General features: G+C 49.9%; 1 protein-coding gene across 2 annotated transcripts in view; it reads left to right on the top strand.

The window, feature by feature from the left end:
• The first annotated feature begins 732 nt into the window (after positions 1-732).
• slc36a4 (solute carrier family 36 member 4) overlaps positions 733-16920 on the top strand; it is a 59212-nt gene continuing 43024 nt past the window's right edge. Inside the window, exons 1-9 of one of the 2 annotated variants that reach the window (XM_067246915.1) lie at positions 733-913; positions 1250-1355; positions 1873-1999; positions 2178-2268; positions 3888-3976; positions 6068-6163; positions 7506-7590; positions 11020-11304; positions 12561-12659. In XM_067246915.1, the coding sequence (XP_067103016.1) occupies positions 1334-1355; positions 1873-1999; positions 2178-2268; positions 3888-3976; positions 6068-6163; positions 7506-7590; positions 11020-11304; positions 12561-12659 (894 nt within the window). In that variant the 5' untranslated portion in view covers positions 733-913; positions 1250-1333. Of the gene's footprint in view, positions 914-1172; positions 1356-1872; positions 2000-2177; positions 2269-3887; positions 3977-6067; positions 6164-7505; positions 7591-11019; positions 11305-12560; positions 12660-16920 lie in introns of both variants that reach the window. The other variant, XM_067246916.1, reaches the window with a different exon arrangement.

The raw sequence follows: 16920 nt of genomic DNA on the forward strand, positions 1-16920 counted from the left end.
CATTGCCAAATGTATTGTAATATCTACAAAGTAACACCAAATGTTTAGTATGCCAGCATTAAAAACAGTTTTCAAGAGGTTTTCTCAGGAGACTGAGAGCATTAGGCACGTGTGCACACGCACAGTGCACATGTCCATGTGTGTACGTGCTGATCGGGAGTCAGTTTGGTAGGATTTGGGTATAAAGAAATTATTTCATTTAAAATATGGATTTTAATTTCAAGATATTCATGTAATTTGCATGCAATGTCTACCCTAACCAGCGGACAAAAAATTCAACCCGCGGCAACACTTCAAAAGTATCCCAATTCCGCGGGAAAACCGCGGACCTGGCAACACTGAGCGGTATCAACGTTCTGCTCAGTCATTTGTCTACTGAATTACTTCCTTCAAGGGCACATAGGTGTGCAAGAGCTTTTAAAATGAATTGAGACTGAAGCTGTTCCAGAAACTCATCATGTGTGTGAGCACCAGTTCTTTTCGAGTTGATTGATTTCCGTGTGCTGCTGTTGTGTGCGTTGTCATAGTCAGAAATGTGATCGTTGAGATTTGGCGACCACATTCTAATTGTGGACGACACGTGAAAATATATTCTTCACAGCGTCAAACGGAATGGCAACTATTTGGGTACTTCGCCTTTAAGAGCTCCCCGGCTGATGTGTGACGTTTTCCATGATTTTCGTCGGCCCCGGTTAGATGGTATCCAACGCTTCCTAATCCGGATCATTTTAACCTGGAAGTTCAATTTTAACTATGAGGACTACTGTGAATTTACAAGATCAATGGATGTGTCAATAGGCACTTCAGGAACCTTACATAACGTCTGAAGTGCGCGCTTGCACTGGACCAACGGAGCTTTTATAGAGCTTGTGATCAAAACAAACAGCTGAATCTTGACAGTGAAAGCCGTTAGGTAGGATCCTTTCCCCAAACACATCACCACCCGGCTGCTACTTCCACCGTTCGTAGAGCTAATTCAATGACACTGCAGGTAGTGTCATATACAAACCTAGAACTTAACCCTAGGCTTCAATGTTTATCATGTCTGTAGCATTGAACTACATTAGCATATTTATCTTTCTGCACTGATTAACTCTTGTCAAGTATGTTCATTTGTAGCCAACATGTCTAAATATTTCTCCTTCAACAGTGTTATTGTCATGTTTTTTTAGATGCCATAATGACTTGATGGCCCTGAGATGATCCAATCAGACGATATTTAATCTATCTTTCCTACTCGTGTCAGAAGGCCGTCTGCGGACTGTCTCGCGCCTCTCCCGGGGCTAAACACGCAGGCCTGTCCGGCGGCAGCTGCACAGATGCCCGGTGGAAGATGGGAACGTCGCAACAGCTAGGTAGCTACATTACAACTATGTTTAAAATCGTATTGAATGTTACTGAAGTAGCGTAATTACACGTATGATAAAGACCGTAACTTCCTGACGTATTTCTGCACCCTGCATTCTCTGTCAAGACAGGAATGCATCAGTAATGAAAACAGGATTCATCTGACTTTCCAATATGGACATTATGATACTAGGGAAAGCATGGTACCGTATGCATATCAAAAATAAGTTGTCGCCTCATTCTAAGTTAGCATTTGTCCTGATTGGGTCTAGAAAGAAACAAAAAGATTGCATTTGCTGAATCAAACTTCACAACCAGGTTAAACCATGATATGGTTCCCTCAAGTCACATAAGTATATCGAATCCAAAAAAGGTTAAATGTCCAGAACGACAGCTCTCTGTACGCGCTTGTCTAGTGTTTTGTTCTAGAACAGTGCTGAATGTTCTAGAACAGGCCTGTATGTTCTCTAAAAACCATCCTGTATGTTCTAGAACAGTCCTGTAACCCTTTCCTGGCTCCCCCAGATATGGAGGTGATGACCCCTCTGATTGAGGCTCCGGGCGAGGGTGCGGATGAGAACACGGATGAGGACCAGGACCCAGAGCTGCTGTCTCTCCGACAGTACGAACCGGGCAGCGAGGAGGGCATCACGTAAGACCTCCACCCACACAAGTCCTCCACCCACCTCCACTTACCCCTCCTCCCACTCAAAACCTCCACCCACCCCTCCACCCATACAAGACCTCCACCTCTCCACCCATACAAGACCTCCAGTAACATTGTAACCTGTAGTAACTACATGAGTATAGTGTTGTGTGTGATGTTGCAGGTTCAGCCAAGCGCTCATCCACCTTCTGAAGGGCAACATTGGGACTGGTCTGCTGGGCCTTCCTCTGGCTGTGCGCAATGCAGGCATCATTGTGAGTAGCATGTATCGCTAACGTGGCTATCAGGCTCACTGTGTGTAGCATGTACTGCTAACGTGGCTATCAGGCTCACTGTGTGTAGCATGTACTGCTAACGTGGATATCAGGCTGACTGTGTGTAGCATGTATAGCTAACGTGGCTATCAGGCTCACTGTGTGTAGCATGTATAGCTAATGTGGCTATCAGGATGACTGTGTGTAGCATGTACTGCTAACCTGGCTAATATGCTCACTGTGTGTTGCATGTACTGCTAACGTGGCTAACAGGCTTACTTTGTGAGTATAAAGTTCTCGGAGTAGCATGGCTAGTAAATGCATGATTTTTTATACATTTGAGATGGTGTGTGTGGGTACAGCTAACATGTACAAAAGGCAGGTTACAGTCTAATTGGCCATGTGATTGGAGGGTTAGGCATTAGATGAGTAAATTTGCCTGGGTTAGGGTTAGCCTGGGTTAGCCTGTGTTTGGGTTAGCCTGGACATGGGTTAGCCTGGGTTTTGATGCGTTTGACTCAGAATGACTATTCAGAATCAGGTTTATTGGCCATAATCTGGTGTTTGTTTGCCAATGTGTGTGTGGACCTGTTTCATAAAGGCCGCTCAAAAAAGCTGGACTTAAAATCCCAAACCTGACTTGAATTAGCTTAACAAATCAAGCGGGGCTAAAGAGGTTCCATAAAGGCCAATTTTTAATTCAAGTCAAATTTAAGTAGTCAAGCTAATTGCACGTGCACCCTATTCTTAAGCAGCCCGAGAGGTAAAACATGGATCATACAATCCACCACGGCAAAAGCAATGCACACGGCCACGTGACTTCTTCCAGAAAGAACGTTCCCTTTAAGCCTTGTAGCCTACTATGACAGCTCCCTCATCCACCGCTTCATCAGAATGAAACGACATGCCATGATTGACGTGAACGATAGGCTACGTAGGTCGAGGACATTTTTAGACCTTTGCTTCGTTGATAAAAAAACAGATCACCCTTTAAACACATTAAATTGACTTTTTTTGACATTGTTTTATAAATAGCCTACTATTAATCAATACATTATCCAGTAGCCTAACTTTTTAACATGGTTTTTGTGTCGGGAAAATTAAGGATAGATGTATGGCTTTAGGTTCGTTTTGCAATTGTAGGCCACTGTTAACAATAATGTAATTTAGATTGATATAGGCCTATATGCCTGAACATTTGAAATCCCAAACTACCATATAGCCATACGTTTAACGTAGGCTATGTAGGTTTGTATCATTCTGAAATCATTGTTCATCATTGTTTAATGCATAAGGCTAAATGTTGTAGCCTATGTATTTAAGTTGATTTTCTATAAATGTAGCCTACATATTGAACTGAGGGAGAATGAGAAAATGAGAATGTCCTAAATCATAGTTCCCGTTGGGTCAGTGTTACAGGAACGTGTGGTTAAGCAACAACACGCCTCGGACCAGGCTAGTTTCGAAGCATAAGTTACCATAGTAACCGAGTTCGAACTACGTTGAGCTAGCTTTATGGAACCGAATGAACTAGAAATGAGTCTGACTAACTGACATAAGCCTGGCTTATTCGGTAAACTCGCTTTATGGAACAGGCCTCTGTTCTATGTGCTTTACAGGTGGGGCCCATTTGCCTTCTGTTGATGGGTGTGGTCTGCGTTCACTGTATGCACATCCTGGTCCACTGCAGTCACCATCTGTGTGAGAGGTAAAGGATTTACTTAATTGTTACTACATCATGCATATCAGCCAAGACAGTCAGATAGACAGACAGCCAGTCAAACAGCTTCTTTTCTTGTTAAACCCAATGGATGCAGCCTGCAGGACTTAAGATCCCCGCTAGGGGGCACACACTCAAAGACAAACACTTGTCTGCGTTGCAAACCCATCATCAAGAGCCAGACCTGCTCCCATCCTCTTTTTCTCTCAATTAGTCAGTTCAACTGCTCTATAGACCCAAACTCAGACCATCTCTCTTTCCATCTGTCTGTCTTTCTGTCTCTTTACCCGTACTCCTCACCTCTCCCTCTTTCTCTCCCTCTCCCCCGCTCTCCTCTTCTGCCACTGTGTCACTCTAAGTGTGAGCACAGCGTGGTAATTCACTGGATAATGTGTAGTAATTTCCTTTAGAGAATGTAATGATGGATTTCGTTGACGTGAGACGTTGAAAGCTGTTAAGTGCTTTCTGCCTTGGTAAAGGAGCGTGAGGTCACGGCTGAGATCTCCATTACTCAGCTGCCAAGCGCTCCACAATCATCTGACACTGGCCCCTCTCCTGAAACACACACACACATCAAACAGTACTAAATGTATGCACAGGTCACACAGTCTGAGTACATTCCAATGAAGGGTTGGGGAGGGGAGGGGGAGGGGGAGGGGGAGGGGGAGGGGGAGGGGGAGGGGGAGGGGGAGGGGAGGGAAAGCCAAGCAATAGAATCTCTTAATGCCTTTGTGTTTTTCAACCCTTCTTGATATGTTATCACACAGAAATTTTACATTTAGTCATTTAGCAGACGCTCTTATCCAGAGCGACTTACAGTAAGTACAGGGACATTCCCCGACGCAGGTAGGGTTAAGTGCCTTGCCCAAGGACACAACGTCATTTCGCACGGCCGGGAATCGAACTGGCAACCTTCAGATTACTAGCCCGATTCCCTAACCGCTCAGCCACCTGACTCCACAGATGAATATTTCATTGCTTGCATGTTTTTCTACTTCTGTCCATGTCTGGAACCAAGCATCCACACTGCTGATTAGCACAGCGAGTGTAGCGCCCAGCATCCACACTGCTGATTAGCACAGCGAGTGTAGCGCCCAGCATCCACACTGCTGATTAGCACAGCGAGTGTAGCGCCCAGCATCCACATTGCTGATTAGCACAGCGAGTGTAGCGCCCAGCATCCACACTGCTGATTAGCACAGCGAGTGTAGCGCCCAGCATCCACACTGCTGATTAGCACAGCGAGTGTAGCGCCCAGCATCCACACTGCTGATTAGCACAGCGAGTGTAGCGCCCAGCATCCACACTGCTGATTAGCACAGCGAGTGTAGCGCTGCGTCATTCTCAGTGTTGCTCTGTTTATATTTCTTTCTTTGTTTTCCCGTTCCATCCTCCTACCCATCTTCTCTGGTGTTTGTGATTCTGGGATGCGGTTGAGCCAAAAACTGGGTCGCCCAATGACAGCTGTGCGGTATTAATCACTGTTATCATTTCAATAGAACGTCACAGACTAGCGAAGCGAGAGAGGAAAGGAAAATGAATGCCTGTAATATAATCGCCCCCAATCCTAACCAGGACACAATGTACTCTCTTTCAGACAGCAGTCTCAATCTCAGCCCTCTTTCTCTCCTCCTTCCATCTGCCCCACTCCTCCTCCGCTCCATCCCTTTCTCCATCTATACCTCCTCCACCCCTTCTATCTATCACCTCCCCTCCTCTCTTCTTCCATCTATCACCTCCCCTCCTCTCTTCTTCTATCTATCACCTCCCCTCCTCTCTTCTTCCATCATCACCTCCCCTCCTCTCTTCTTCTATCTATCACCTCCCCTCCTCTCTTCTTCCATCATCACCTCCCCTCCTCTCTTCTTCTATCTATCACCTCCCCTCTTCTCTTCTTCTATCTATCACCTCCCCTCTTCTCTTCTATCTATCACCTCCCCTCCCTCTTCTTCTATCTATCACCTCCCCTCCTCTCTTCTTCCTTTCTCTTACCTCTCAGCAACACCTAGGGAACCTGGAGGTTAGGGTTAGAACCCTGTCAGCTGTACATGACTCTCTCTCTCTCTCCCCCTCCCCCAGGTTGAAGAGGCCTTCCATGAGTTACAGTGACACTGTGGCCTTTGCCATGGAGCACAGCTCCTACCAGTGCTTCAGGAAGACGGCCAACATTGGCAGGTACGACTCTTATGTCCCGCTGGTCCATGTCTGGAACCAAGCATCCACACTGCTGATTAGCACAGGGTTAGGGCAGTGGCCTACGAGGCTCTGGGGTTAGGGCAGTGGCCTACGAGGCTCTGGGGTTAGGGCAGTGGCCTACGAGGCTCTGGGGTTAGGGCAGTGGCCTACGAGGCTCTGGGGTTAGGGCAGTGGCCTACGAGGCTCTGGGGTTAGGGCAGTGGCCTACGAGGCTCTGGGGTTAGGGCAGTGGCCTACGAGGCTCTGGGGTTAGGGCAGTGGCCTACGAGGCTCTGGGGTTAGGGCAGTGGCCTACGAGGCTCTGGGGTTAGGGCAGTGGCCTACGAGGCTCTGGGGTTAGGGCAGTGGCCTACGAGGCTCTGGGGTTAGGGCAGTGGCCTACGAGGCTCTGGGGTTAGGGCAGTGGCCTACGAGGCTCTGGGGTTAGGGCAGTGGCCTACGAGGCTCTGGCGGTTGGTGCTGATATACACACAGCTCTTCACATTTATTAGTGTTACAACAATCCAGATCATAAACTCAAAGGAACAATCATTTAACAGCTAGAGGCAGGCCATTCTCTTCCTCATAGATAGAGGAATGTCATTATGCACTATTTGCAATTTGATCTTTATTTTCACTAACCACAATGCCAGTTGTATCCAGTTAAAGTGAGGAGAGTATGATAAAAAGGAACATTCTCTTTCTAGTAACACAACCTAACAGTGTGTGCTTGTATATATGTTTGTTTGTGTGTACCGTATTTTTTGGAAATAAAGCTGCGGTTTATACCCCGATTTAAAATTTTTCTTGTGGTGGTGAGGCTTATATTTCGAAGCGGCTTATAGAACATTTTTATAACAAAACGGGATTCAAAATGTACGAATGACAAAGCTAACAAGTAACACTAGCATGATAGTAGTAGCATTGCTACGAGTATTATGCTAGCTAACTTAGCCCGGAAGCTAACTAAAGCTAGCTAGCTACCGTTTTGGAAAAATAACTTGCGCTTTGGGGACCATCGGAAGTATTTTGAACTCACGCGTCTGAAGTTAAATATTAGACTAGTTAATTCCCGGGCAATAGAAAACATACATTACGCACTTTCGTTTTCGAAGTGTGTTGAACAACGGCATGCTGTAAGATCGCCTATACTCGTGCATTGCTTGGTATCATTGTTCCCGTATCAAGTGCGGTATATATTCCAGTGTGGTTTATACTCATATTTACAAACACTAAGCTCCCATTCTGGTGGGGTGCGGTTTATAGAAAATGCAGCTTATTTTCTGAAAAATACGGTATATATGTATGTGTGTGTGTGTGTGTGTGTGTGCATCCATCTCAGGCATGTAGTGAACTTCTTCCTGGTGCTGACCCAGCTGGGCTTCTGTAGTGCATACTTCGTGTTCCTGGCTGAGAACATAAAGCAGGTGGGTTGTGTTTAACTACATGCCTGTGATACTACATGCCTGTGATACTACATGCCTGTCATACTACATGTCTGTCATACTACATGTCTGTCATACTTACACGCCTGTTGTCTGAACCATAAATCATGAATGTGTGTTACTGATGGTCCAACCAATCCCAGTGAGGTCATCCTGGTGTAATGCTAATCAGAAACAAGCAGATTTCTACTTTGCAAAAATGATGACCCATACACTTCCAGAATACCCTTCACCAGCGTTATGCTGTTGGAAGCTCTGGGGTGCAGTGATGCGTAGCTGTCCACAGGGGGCACTAGTGCAGTTTCTTCCTGGCTTCCTACAAGATGAGCTTGTTCTCTCACTGCCATGGCTTCTCCCTCACAACTTGTGATCCGTATCTGTGATCAGACAGGGAACTCCTCCTTATCATCTTGTACCATAGATAACATGCACAGAGATAACGACTATATGCACTGATTCAAGTTCCAACAGAACCAACACAACCAGATTTAATTGCTAGAACTTTGGAAGGAGAAATACTTTTCTAACTGTAACCCTTAAACTCACGTTAGACTTCCACAAGAGAACTTTACAAAAGTGCATAGGTCACTGATCATAACAACGAGATAGCCCCAACATTGCGAGCAACCAAAACATGAAGCATACATTGTGAAAAACCAAATAAGTGCCAAAGGGAAGAACCAAAAGAGCATGCAGTTAAACAAGTTACAATTAAACAACATGAAACTCAAAAAGTGCAAGAGTGTACCTGTACAAAAACAATAAACAGTAAAAATATTTCACAGCGAGTACAATTTACAACTAACCAACAAGAGCAAGTCTCTCAATAAGAGTCATTGTGATCCTCGAGGAAACTAACATCCGGTCCAGCCAAGCATTCCTAAGTGCCGTTATACTCCCGGAACAAGTGTGTCTTGAGCCTTTTCTTGAAGGTGGGGAGACAGTCAGTGTCCCTGATGGAGTTGGGGAGTTGATTCCACCATTGGGGGGCCAGACAGGAGAAGAGCTTGTGTTGGGACCGGGCGCTCTTGAGCGGTGGGACCACCAGATGGTTGTCAGAAGAGGACCGTAGGTGGCGGGGGGGGGTGTAAGGCTGGAGGAGAGACTTGATGTAGTCGGGTGCAGTTCCGTTCACCGCTCGGAAGGTCAGTACCAGAGTCGTGAATCTGATACGGGCCGTGATGGGAAGCCAGTGGAGGGAGATGAGGAGCGGGGTAACATGGGAGCGTCTGGGTAGAGTGAAGACCAGACGGGCCGCTGCGTTCTGAATCCTCTGGAGAGGGCGGGTTGCGCATGCTGGGAGACCGGCGAGCAGCGAGTTGCAGTAGTCCAACTTTGAGAGGACAAGTGCTTGGACTAGCAGCTGGGTGGAATGCTCAGACACTCTACCTGTACCCCTCTACCTGCATTCAGCATTGACATAAGGAGTCAGGTGGCTGAGCGGTGAGGGAGTCGGACTAGTAATCCGAAGGTTGCCAGTTCGATTCCCGGTCATGCCAACTGACGTTGTGTCCTTGGGCAAGGCACTTCACCCTACTTGCCTCAGGGGAATGTCCCTGTACTTACTGTAAGTTGCTCTGGATAAGAGCGTCTGCTAAATGACTAAATGTATAAGCCATTGTTACTGAAAGTACTTTATTTACTAATTGTTAAAACCCGTCCAGTGTTTACCAAATTAGTTTATTTGCACCAAAGCTGAGTAAAGCTTCTTATCTGAGAAATAAACAAACGGGATTGGACGGGACAAACCACCAGAGCTTCTGGAATACAAACAAGCCAATAAGATGCTGCTTGTCTTTGTTATTCATCAGGATTAGACCCAGTCAACAGGGGGAATCCCATACAGTTTGCTTTAATGATCTCCATGTTTGGTTGCGTAGCGGTTAATATCCATTCCAAGGTGTTAATGAGTGCAGTCCTTGTCAGTACTAAGCCATTTTGTTGCTCATAAATGTATATTAGTATTCATGCACACACTTCATCATCCCATCTCTCTTATTCAATATTGACCTTTTCATGCAATTCTTACTGCTGTTAGCCGTGTGTGTGCTTGGAGCTCAGCATTCTGGTGTTCCTGTGATGGAGACTGAAGCACAGAAGCTGCTATCAGGACAGTCCTGCTGCCTGCTGGGGCGCTGTAGCTCCCACTGAAAGGACCACCATATTCTCATAATTGCCAACAGTAATGTGGTGCTTGTTAGATCTCCCCCATCCTTTTACCCAGAGCTGTGAAGTGTAGCTATGGGAGGCCATACATGAGCTGTGGATCATGGAGAGATGATTGTTTTGAGACCCCCTGCTTTCTCCTCCTCCCTCCACCTCCTCCCTCCACCTCCTCCCTCCACCTCCTCCCATCTCCTCCCTCCACCTCCTCCCTCCTCCACCTCCTCCCTCCATCTCCTCCCATCTCCTCCCTCCCACTCCCCCCCCCCCCCCCCCCCCCCCCTCCATGTTCAGACTATAAGTTATCCAGTCCCTCCCTCCTTGACGAGGTGTTGAATATTCATTGGAGCCACAAAATGTTCCTGATCATGAATTTCTCTTGGAAGAGTAGTAATATTTCCCTCTGATGGGAAACTGCAGACTTATCGACAAGCAAGAGGCAAATACACTTCCAGCTGTGTGTTAATGATAAGCTCCCAGTCTCTCTCTCTCTCGCCCTCTCTCTCTCTCGCCCTCTGTGGCTGCCTGCAGATCCTGGATCAGCTCAGTCCTGCGATTAACAGCAAATATGCATATTCAGAGCAGCATTACAGCATACACATCTTAGTGTTGTGGACTGAGAAGGAAATGTCTGTGCATTAAACAGGCTGAAGGTAAAGGATTCAGAATTAACCGTACCTAGTTCTTTAGAGTTAGCCTTTGCCTGGTGGGGCAGTTGAAACCATTGGTATTTTGGTGGTTCGACATGCAAGGCCTCATTCTCCCTCCTTTCCTCTCTGTTCCTCCTGCCCCTCTCTGTCAGGGCTCCTGTCTTCAGACCACACTGCTCCTCTCTGTCAGGGCTCCTGTCTTCAGACCACACTGCTCCTCTCTGTCAGGGCTCCTGTCTTCAGACCACACTGCTCCTCTCTGTCAGGGCTCCTGTCTTCAGACCACACTGCTCCTCTCTGTCAGGGCTCCTGTCTTCAGACCACACTGCTCATCTCAGCCCCGTCCCCATCGTTAGCACGCACAGGAACCACATCTCCCCCTCTCCTCCACCAGCCCCTCCCTACCCCTCCTCCTCCACACATCCTCTCTAGTTAGGGGTTAACAGCATGTCTAGCGAGTGACTGAGGCTATCCATCTGCATGCTGGAAGCTGCCTTTCTTGAAGGTTGATGGGTGAAGGGCAGAAGGAGTCTTCATTAAGAGAGGACCATTAATCATGGGTGCTCGCGTGCGTGTGTGTGTGTGTGTGTGTGTGTAGGTGGTGGAGGGCAACCGTGGAAATTTCAGCCAGGAGGACAACTTCCTTCTGCCGTTGGCCAACGTGTCGTCTAGCGCCACGGCGATGCCAGTGTTGGGCCCTCCCGCTGCCACGGTAACGGGTGTGGCTTGGGACCTGGACCTGCGGCTCTACATGCTCTTCATCCTCCCCTTCCTCATCCTCCTGGTGTTCATGAAGAACCTGAAGAACATGGCCGTGCTCTCCTTCCTGGCCAACATCTGCATGGCGGTCAGCGTGGTCATCATCTTCCAGAACATCATGACGGTAAGGAGCACCGTCTCCAGGACTGGGCGGTATTGTTCCTCTGGGGCCCCCGTCGGCAGAGGGTGTCAGTAAATGTGAGTGGTTCCCCTTCTACTGGGCATCAGAGACCTATTCTGGCAGCACACTGAATTGCACTTGCATATTTTTGCATACTTCATTTCTCGAATGATGGCTCCATAACACTTTGAACAACCAGTAGAAACCAGGGGTTTCTCTCCCAGACAGTAGGGTTCAAGCACATGTTGGTGTAGAAGTTGCAAGAGGAAATATTAAAGTTGGGGATTGTTTGGGGTTTTACGATACCGGTGCCAAATCGCTTAAAATGGTTCCAATGCCTAAACCGATACTTAAATCATACAGGTTTATTTTTCTGTTTTTTTTAACTAGCGATCATGTGCGGTGATGGCTTCTTACATCCGTTTCAGAGCACCAAAGGACCAATATTTCAACAGAAAGCTCAGGCATTTAAGTGGCACCGAAGGGTGGAGGGTGGGTGGTGGGTTGTTGACCCACCTCCTTGCCATTTACACAGCTGTAACCTGTCCTCGTCAACACTCCTGACAGGTGAAGCCATTCTACAGGTGGTGGAGCCCCCTGGTGTTCGATCTGCATACAGATGCACACTAACACCCTATCCCAAAGATTGACCATGTTGTTGTCTTGGAAACCCAGCCAGCATGGAAATTGGTCTTTTCACGGTGCAGTTTACCCAGAAGTGGTACTGTGTTGTACCAAGTGTGTGTGCATGTGCACATGTGTGTGTGCGTGCTTTTCTTCGTCAATGAGGAGGAAGGCCAACTTTTAATAGGCTGTACGTCTGGATAGCTCCCAAGGTCACTTTAAGAGTACAATTACTATGTGGAGCAGACTGGCAGGCAGGCTAATGGATCCTGTCGTGCGGCGGTCCTCAATAGATTAGCATCTCGGTGAGGGATCGTCTTTGCTCTTAGTGCAGGTCTCACAGAGGAGATAATTGTGGAAGTTTGTAGCTGTGTGTTTCTGTGATGGTGTTTATGTAGCTGTGTGTTTCTGAGATGGTGTTTATGCAGCTGTGTGTTTCTGTGATGGTGTTTATGCAGCTGTGTGTTTCTGTGATGGTGTTTATGCAGCTGTGTGTGTGAGGTTTGAAGTGGAAAATGTGTTTCTATGTTCTTCAGACTGTCTCCAAATCACACTGTTTGTTTTCTCTGCCCCTCTCGCTCTCTCTCGCTCTCTCTCGCTCTCGCTTGCTCTCTCTCGCTCTCTCGCGCTCTCAGGATTTCAACATGGTTCAGCAGATTCCCCTCACCTCTCCTGTGGGAAAGTTTCCTTTCTTCTTTGGGACAGCCATCTTTGCGTTTGAGGGGATTGGAGTGGTGAGTACCCCATAGGAGGACACTGGCCTATGTTAGCATGGAGGAGGATGAAATATATGAAGGGCTTTCTCTCCCTGGAATGTCCTAACCTCTGGTGAGAGGGTGGAACTGAGAGAGCAAGATAGTTAAAACTGTGATTGGGTTTTCCAGAAGGCATAAGCTATCCTGTAGATAAAGCTGTCTGTTTGTACTCAGTATGTGTGTGTGTGTGTCAGCTGTGGCCCAGGTGATGTATGAGTGGGTACCAGGGTGTCTGAGGGGCTGAAGGGCTCTCTCTGCCCACCTCTGCTTCCTGATTTAATGGATGAGAGGGAGAGAAAGAAGGAGCGTGAAGAGGAGAGGGAGGAAGCAGACCGTCTGATCAGATGGAGGAAGAGAATGAAAGTATCTTAGAGTAGCCTTCTCAGCAACTTGACTATCCCATACTGTATTCCTCTCCTCCTCCTCTCCTGGTGGCTGTGTTCCCCAGCTTTAGGGGTTACTCTCAGTGACAGGGTAACTATCCGCCAGGGGATGGTCAGGCCCAGAGGGAAGCCTGGGTGGTGTGTGGAGCTGTCTGGGTGGAGCTGTCTGGGTGGAGCTGTCTGGGTGGAGCTGTCTGGGTGGAGCTGTCTGGGTGGAGCTGTCTGGGTGGAGCTGTCTGGGTGGAGCTGTCTGGGTGGAGCTGTCAGGGTGGTGGGTGGAGCTGGTAGATTGGGATGTGGCAGCACATATACCAGAGAGAGAGAGGGAAAAGGAGAGAGAGGGAAAGGGGGGGAGAGAGGGCAAAGGGGAGAGAGAGGGAAGGGGAGAGATGGGGAAGGGGGAGAGAGGGAAAGGGGGAGAGAGAGGGAAGGAGAGAGAGAGAGGGTGAAGGAGAGCGAGGGTGAAGGAGAGCGAGAGGGAAGGAGAGCGAGGGTGAAGGAGAGCGAGAGGGAAGGAGAGCGAGAGGGAAGGAGAGCGAGAGGGAAGGAGAGCGAGAGGGAAGGAGAGCGAGAGGGAAGGAGAGCGAGAGGGAAGGAGAGCGAGAGGGAAGGAGAGCGAGAGGGAAGGAGAGAGAGGTTTTTCTTGGGATTTAACCTTCATTGAAGCTCATTCGATAGTCATTAAAGTCATTGTTTATTGACTTGTAAATCATGTACTTCCAGTTTAACAGTGAAGGGTTTAGGGGACTATCACTAACTGACACCAGCTGCCCAGCGTAGCAACCCTGAGCCTCATCGGCTGGGAAGGTTTTGTCCAACCTGCTAACATTGCATCGGCCTCAAAACAGAATTTCATAATAAGTTTTCTTTTTTCTTGCCCTGGTGTGAGTGATTCTGACTCCCCGGAGCCACTCGGTGTCTGATCCAGTACCCGCCTGGCCCTGCTAGTCCGGCCAGCTCTGGGCTGTAAGCAGGGAGGTACAGCCCCCCCAGGGAGGTGCAGCCCCCCCAGGGAGGTACAGACCCCCCAGGGAGGTGCAGCCCCCCCCCCAGGGAGGTGCAGCCCCCCCAGGGAGGTACAGCCCCCCCAGGGAGGTACAGCCCCCCCAGGGAGGTACAGACCCCCCAGGGAGGTACAGCCCCCCCAGGGAGGTACAGCCCCCCCAGGGAGGTGCAGCCCCCCCAGGGAGGTACAGCCCCCCCAGGGAGGTACAGCCCCCCCAGGGAGGTGCAGCCCCCCCAGGGAGGTACAGCCCCCCCAGGGAGGTACAGCCCCCCCCCCAGGGAGGTACAGCCCCCCCAGGGAGGTACAGACCCCCCAGGGAGGTACAGCCCCCCCCCCAGGGAGGTACAGCCCCCCCAGGGAGGTACAGCCCCCCCCCAGGGAGGTGCAGCCCCCCCCCCAGGGAGGTACAGCCCCCCCAGGGAGGTACAGCCCCCCCAGGGAGGTACAGCCCCCCCAGGGAGGTACAGCCCCCCCCCAGGGAGGTGCAGCCCCCCCCCCAGGGAGGTACAGCCCCCCCAGGGAGGTACAGCCCCCCCAGGGAGGTACAGCCCCCCCAGGGAGGTACAGCCCCCCCAGGGAGGTGCAGCCCCCCCAGGGAGGTGCAGCCCCCCCAGGGAGGTACAGCCCCCCCAGGGAGGTACAGCCCCCCCAGGGAGGTACAGCCCCCCCCCCAGGGAGGTGCAGCCCCCCCCCCAGGGAGGTACAGCCCCCCCAGGGAGGTACAGCCCCCCCAGGGAGGTACAGCCCCCCCCCCCGGGAGGTACAGCCCCCCCAGGGAGGTACAGCCCCCCCAGGGAGGTACAGCCCCCCCAGGGAGGTACAGCCCCCCCCCCCAGGGAGGTACAGACCCCCCAGGGAGGTACAGCCCCCCCAGGGAGGTACAGCCCCCCCAGGGAGGTACAGCCCCCCCAGGGAGGTACAGCCCCCCCAGGGAGGTGCAGCCCCCCCCCCAGGGAGGTACAGCCCCCCCAGGGAGGTACAGCCCCCCCCCCCAGGGAGGTACAGCCCCCCCAGGGAGGTACAGCCCCCCCAGGGAGGTACAGCCCAGCCTGCCAGGAGCCAGACAGAACTGCCATGGCTCGGCCAGGTGCTGCTGTTGTGTTTGGGCTGCAGGGCATGGCTCCATGCTAAACAATTACACCAGGCCCAACACCTCTCCCCTCTCTCAGCATGATCCAGATAATGAGCCTAAATATTTCAGGGCTGTGGATGAAGAACCAGCCTGTGTGCCAAGCCTTTGAATGGGAGAGGTGTCTTCTCTCTTCTGGAGGGGTTGGCAGGTAACATCAGGCCCCAGGTCGAAGGCTTTCATGCCAGGTTTGTTTGAGTTTGCTGCTCTGGGGAAGCAGTGAAGGGGATGGAGAGAAAGAGAAGGGGAAGGAGGGAAGGGGAAGGAGGGAAACAGTGTGAGAGAGAGAAAAAGAAAATATTGGAAGTGTATATTAGCATATAATAAAGGAGAGAGAATTGGGAAGTAAACAAAGAGAATAATGGAGAGAAAGGGGGGGGAGCAGGAAGGACAGGGGGAGGGAGGAGAGCAGGTCTTTGTAAGATTGGCTAAAAGGTAGCATCACTTCAAAAGAACTGTCCTCATCTTTTAAAGAGCAGTACTCCAGCTGGGCCAGCCTCCCTGGTCTCATCTGGTGAGAGATGCTGCTGTGTGCAGCAGGCCAGCAGGTGCAGGAATGAAACTCAGCCCAGATCTCCATGACTTTGATCTCTCTACTCTCCTTCGCCTGCATCTGAACTGAAAGGCTTTGGCTACTAATATACAGGGTCGGTTTAGAGGAAGTCCCAGTTCAGATCAGTAGGTGCAGATGTATTCCACGTCAACTCTTCCAGAAGACGGTAGTTCTCCAGGAGTGAGAAGGTGAATCTTTGCTAGTTTGGCAGGTCTTCATTAAAGGGCTCGTCTGATAAACCACAGCTCTTTAAAGGAGTGTGGAGATTAAACCCCTTGTTTTCAGATGGGTTATTTAGTGAGGTCTATCTGCAATGATACTTCACTGGAATCCTTAGGGTTAGTAACTCAGGGTTTCCCGCAGCACTTTTCCGTTAAGGTGGCCGCCTAAGCAACACACGCCTGCCGCCTTAACTACGTCGTAATTGTTTTTTGTCATGTTACAAAAATGTTTGTAACGGGACAAAATAATTTCGATTCTAAAGTTTAATCTTTCTGCATTCTAGGTTGAAGTAATGTGTTGTTTAAAAAAAAAAAAAAAAAAAAAGGTAAACTGACCTCTGACTGGACAACACTTTCAATGGCAAAACTGCTGTTGGAGTGGAAAAAGGGAACATGTCAAAATCATTTTTATTTCGTCCTTGTCTACCTTTCACTCGATCGATTTTGAGGGCCGTCATTTCTTTTAGTTTGTGCTGGCGCGGAAGCAATCTGACCCTAACCCTAACCCCACTATGACCTGCTGAATACGCTGAAAACTTCAGAGGCAGGTTGAAATGTGCAGAGGAAGTGAATACTGCAGACAGAGACTGGGGCCTAGACCCGGGGGCAGGACTGGGGCCTAGACCCGGGGACAGGACTGGGGCCTAGACCCGGGGGCAGGACTGGGGCCTAGACCCGGGGGCAGGACTGGGGCCTAGACCCGGGGGCAGGACTGGGGCCTAGACCCGGGGACAGGACTGGGGCCTAGACCCGGGGGCAGGACTGGGGCCTAGACCCGGGGGCAGGACTGGGGCCTAGACCCGGGGGCAGGACTGGGGCCTAGACCCGGGGACAGGACTGGGGCCTAGACCCGGGGACAGGACTGGGGCCTAGACCCGGGGGCAGGACTGGGGCCTAGACCCGGGGGCAGGGTTGAACCTGGCGCACAGACACGTGTAGAAGAGGCGA

The sequence above is a fragment of the Osmerus mordax genome, chromosome 11 (genome assembly GCF_038355195.1).
Source record: "Osmerus mordax isolate fOsmMor3 chromosome 11, fOsmMor3.pri, whole genome shotgun sequence".
In the NCBI taxonomy this organism is placed as follows: Eukaryota; Metazoa; Chordata; class Actinopteri; order Osmeriformes; family Osmeridae; genus Osmerus; species Osmerus mordax.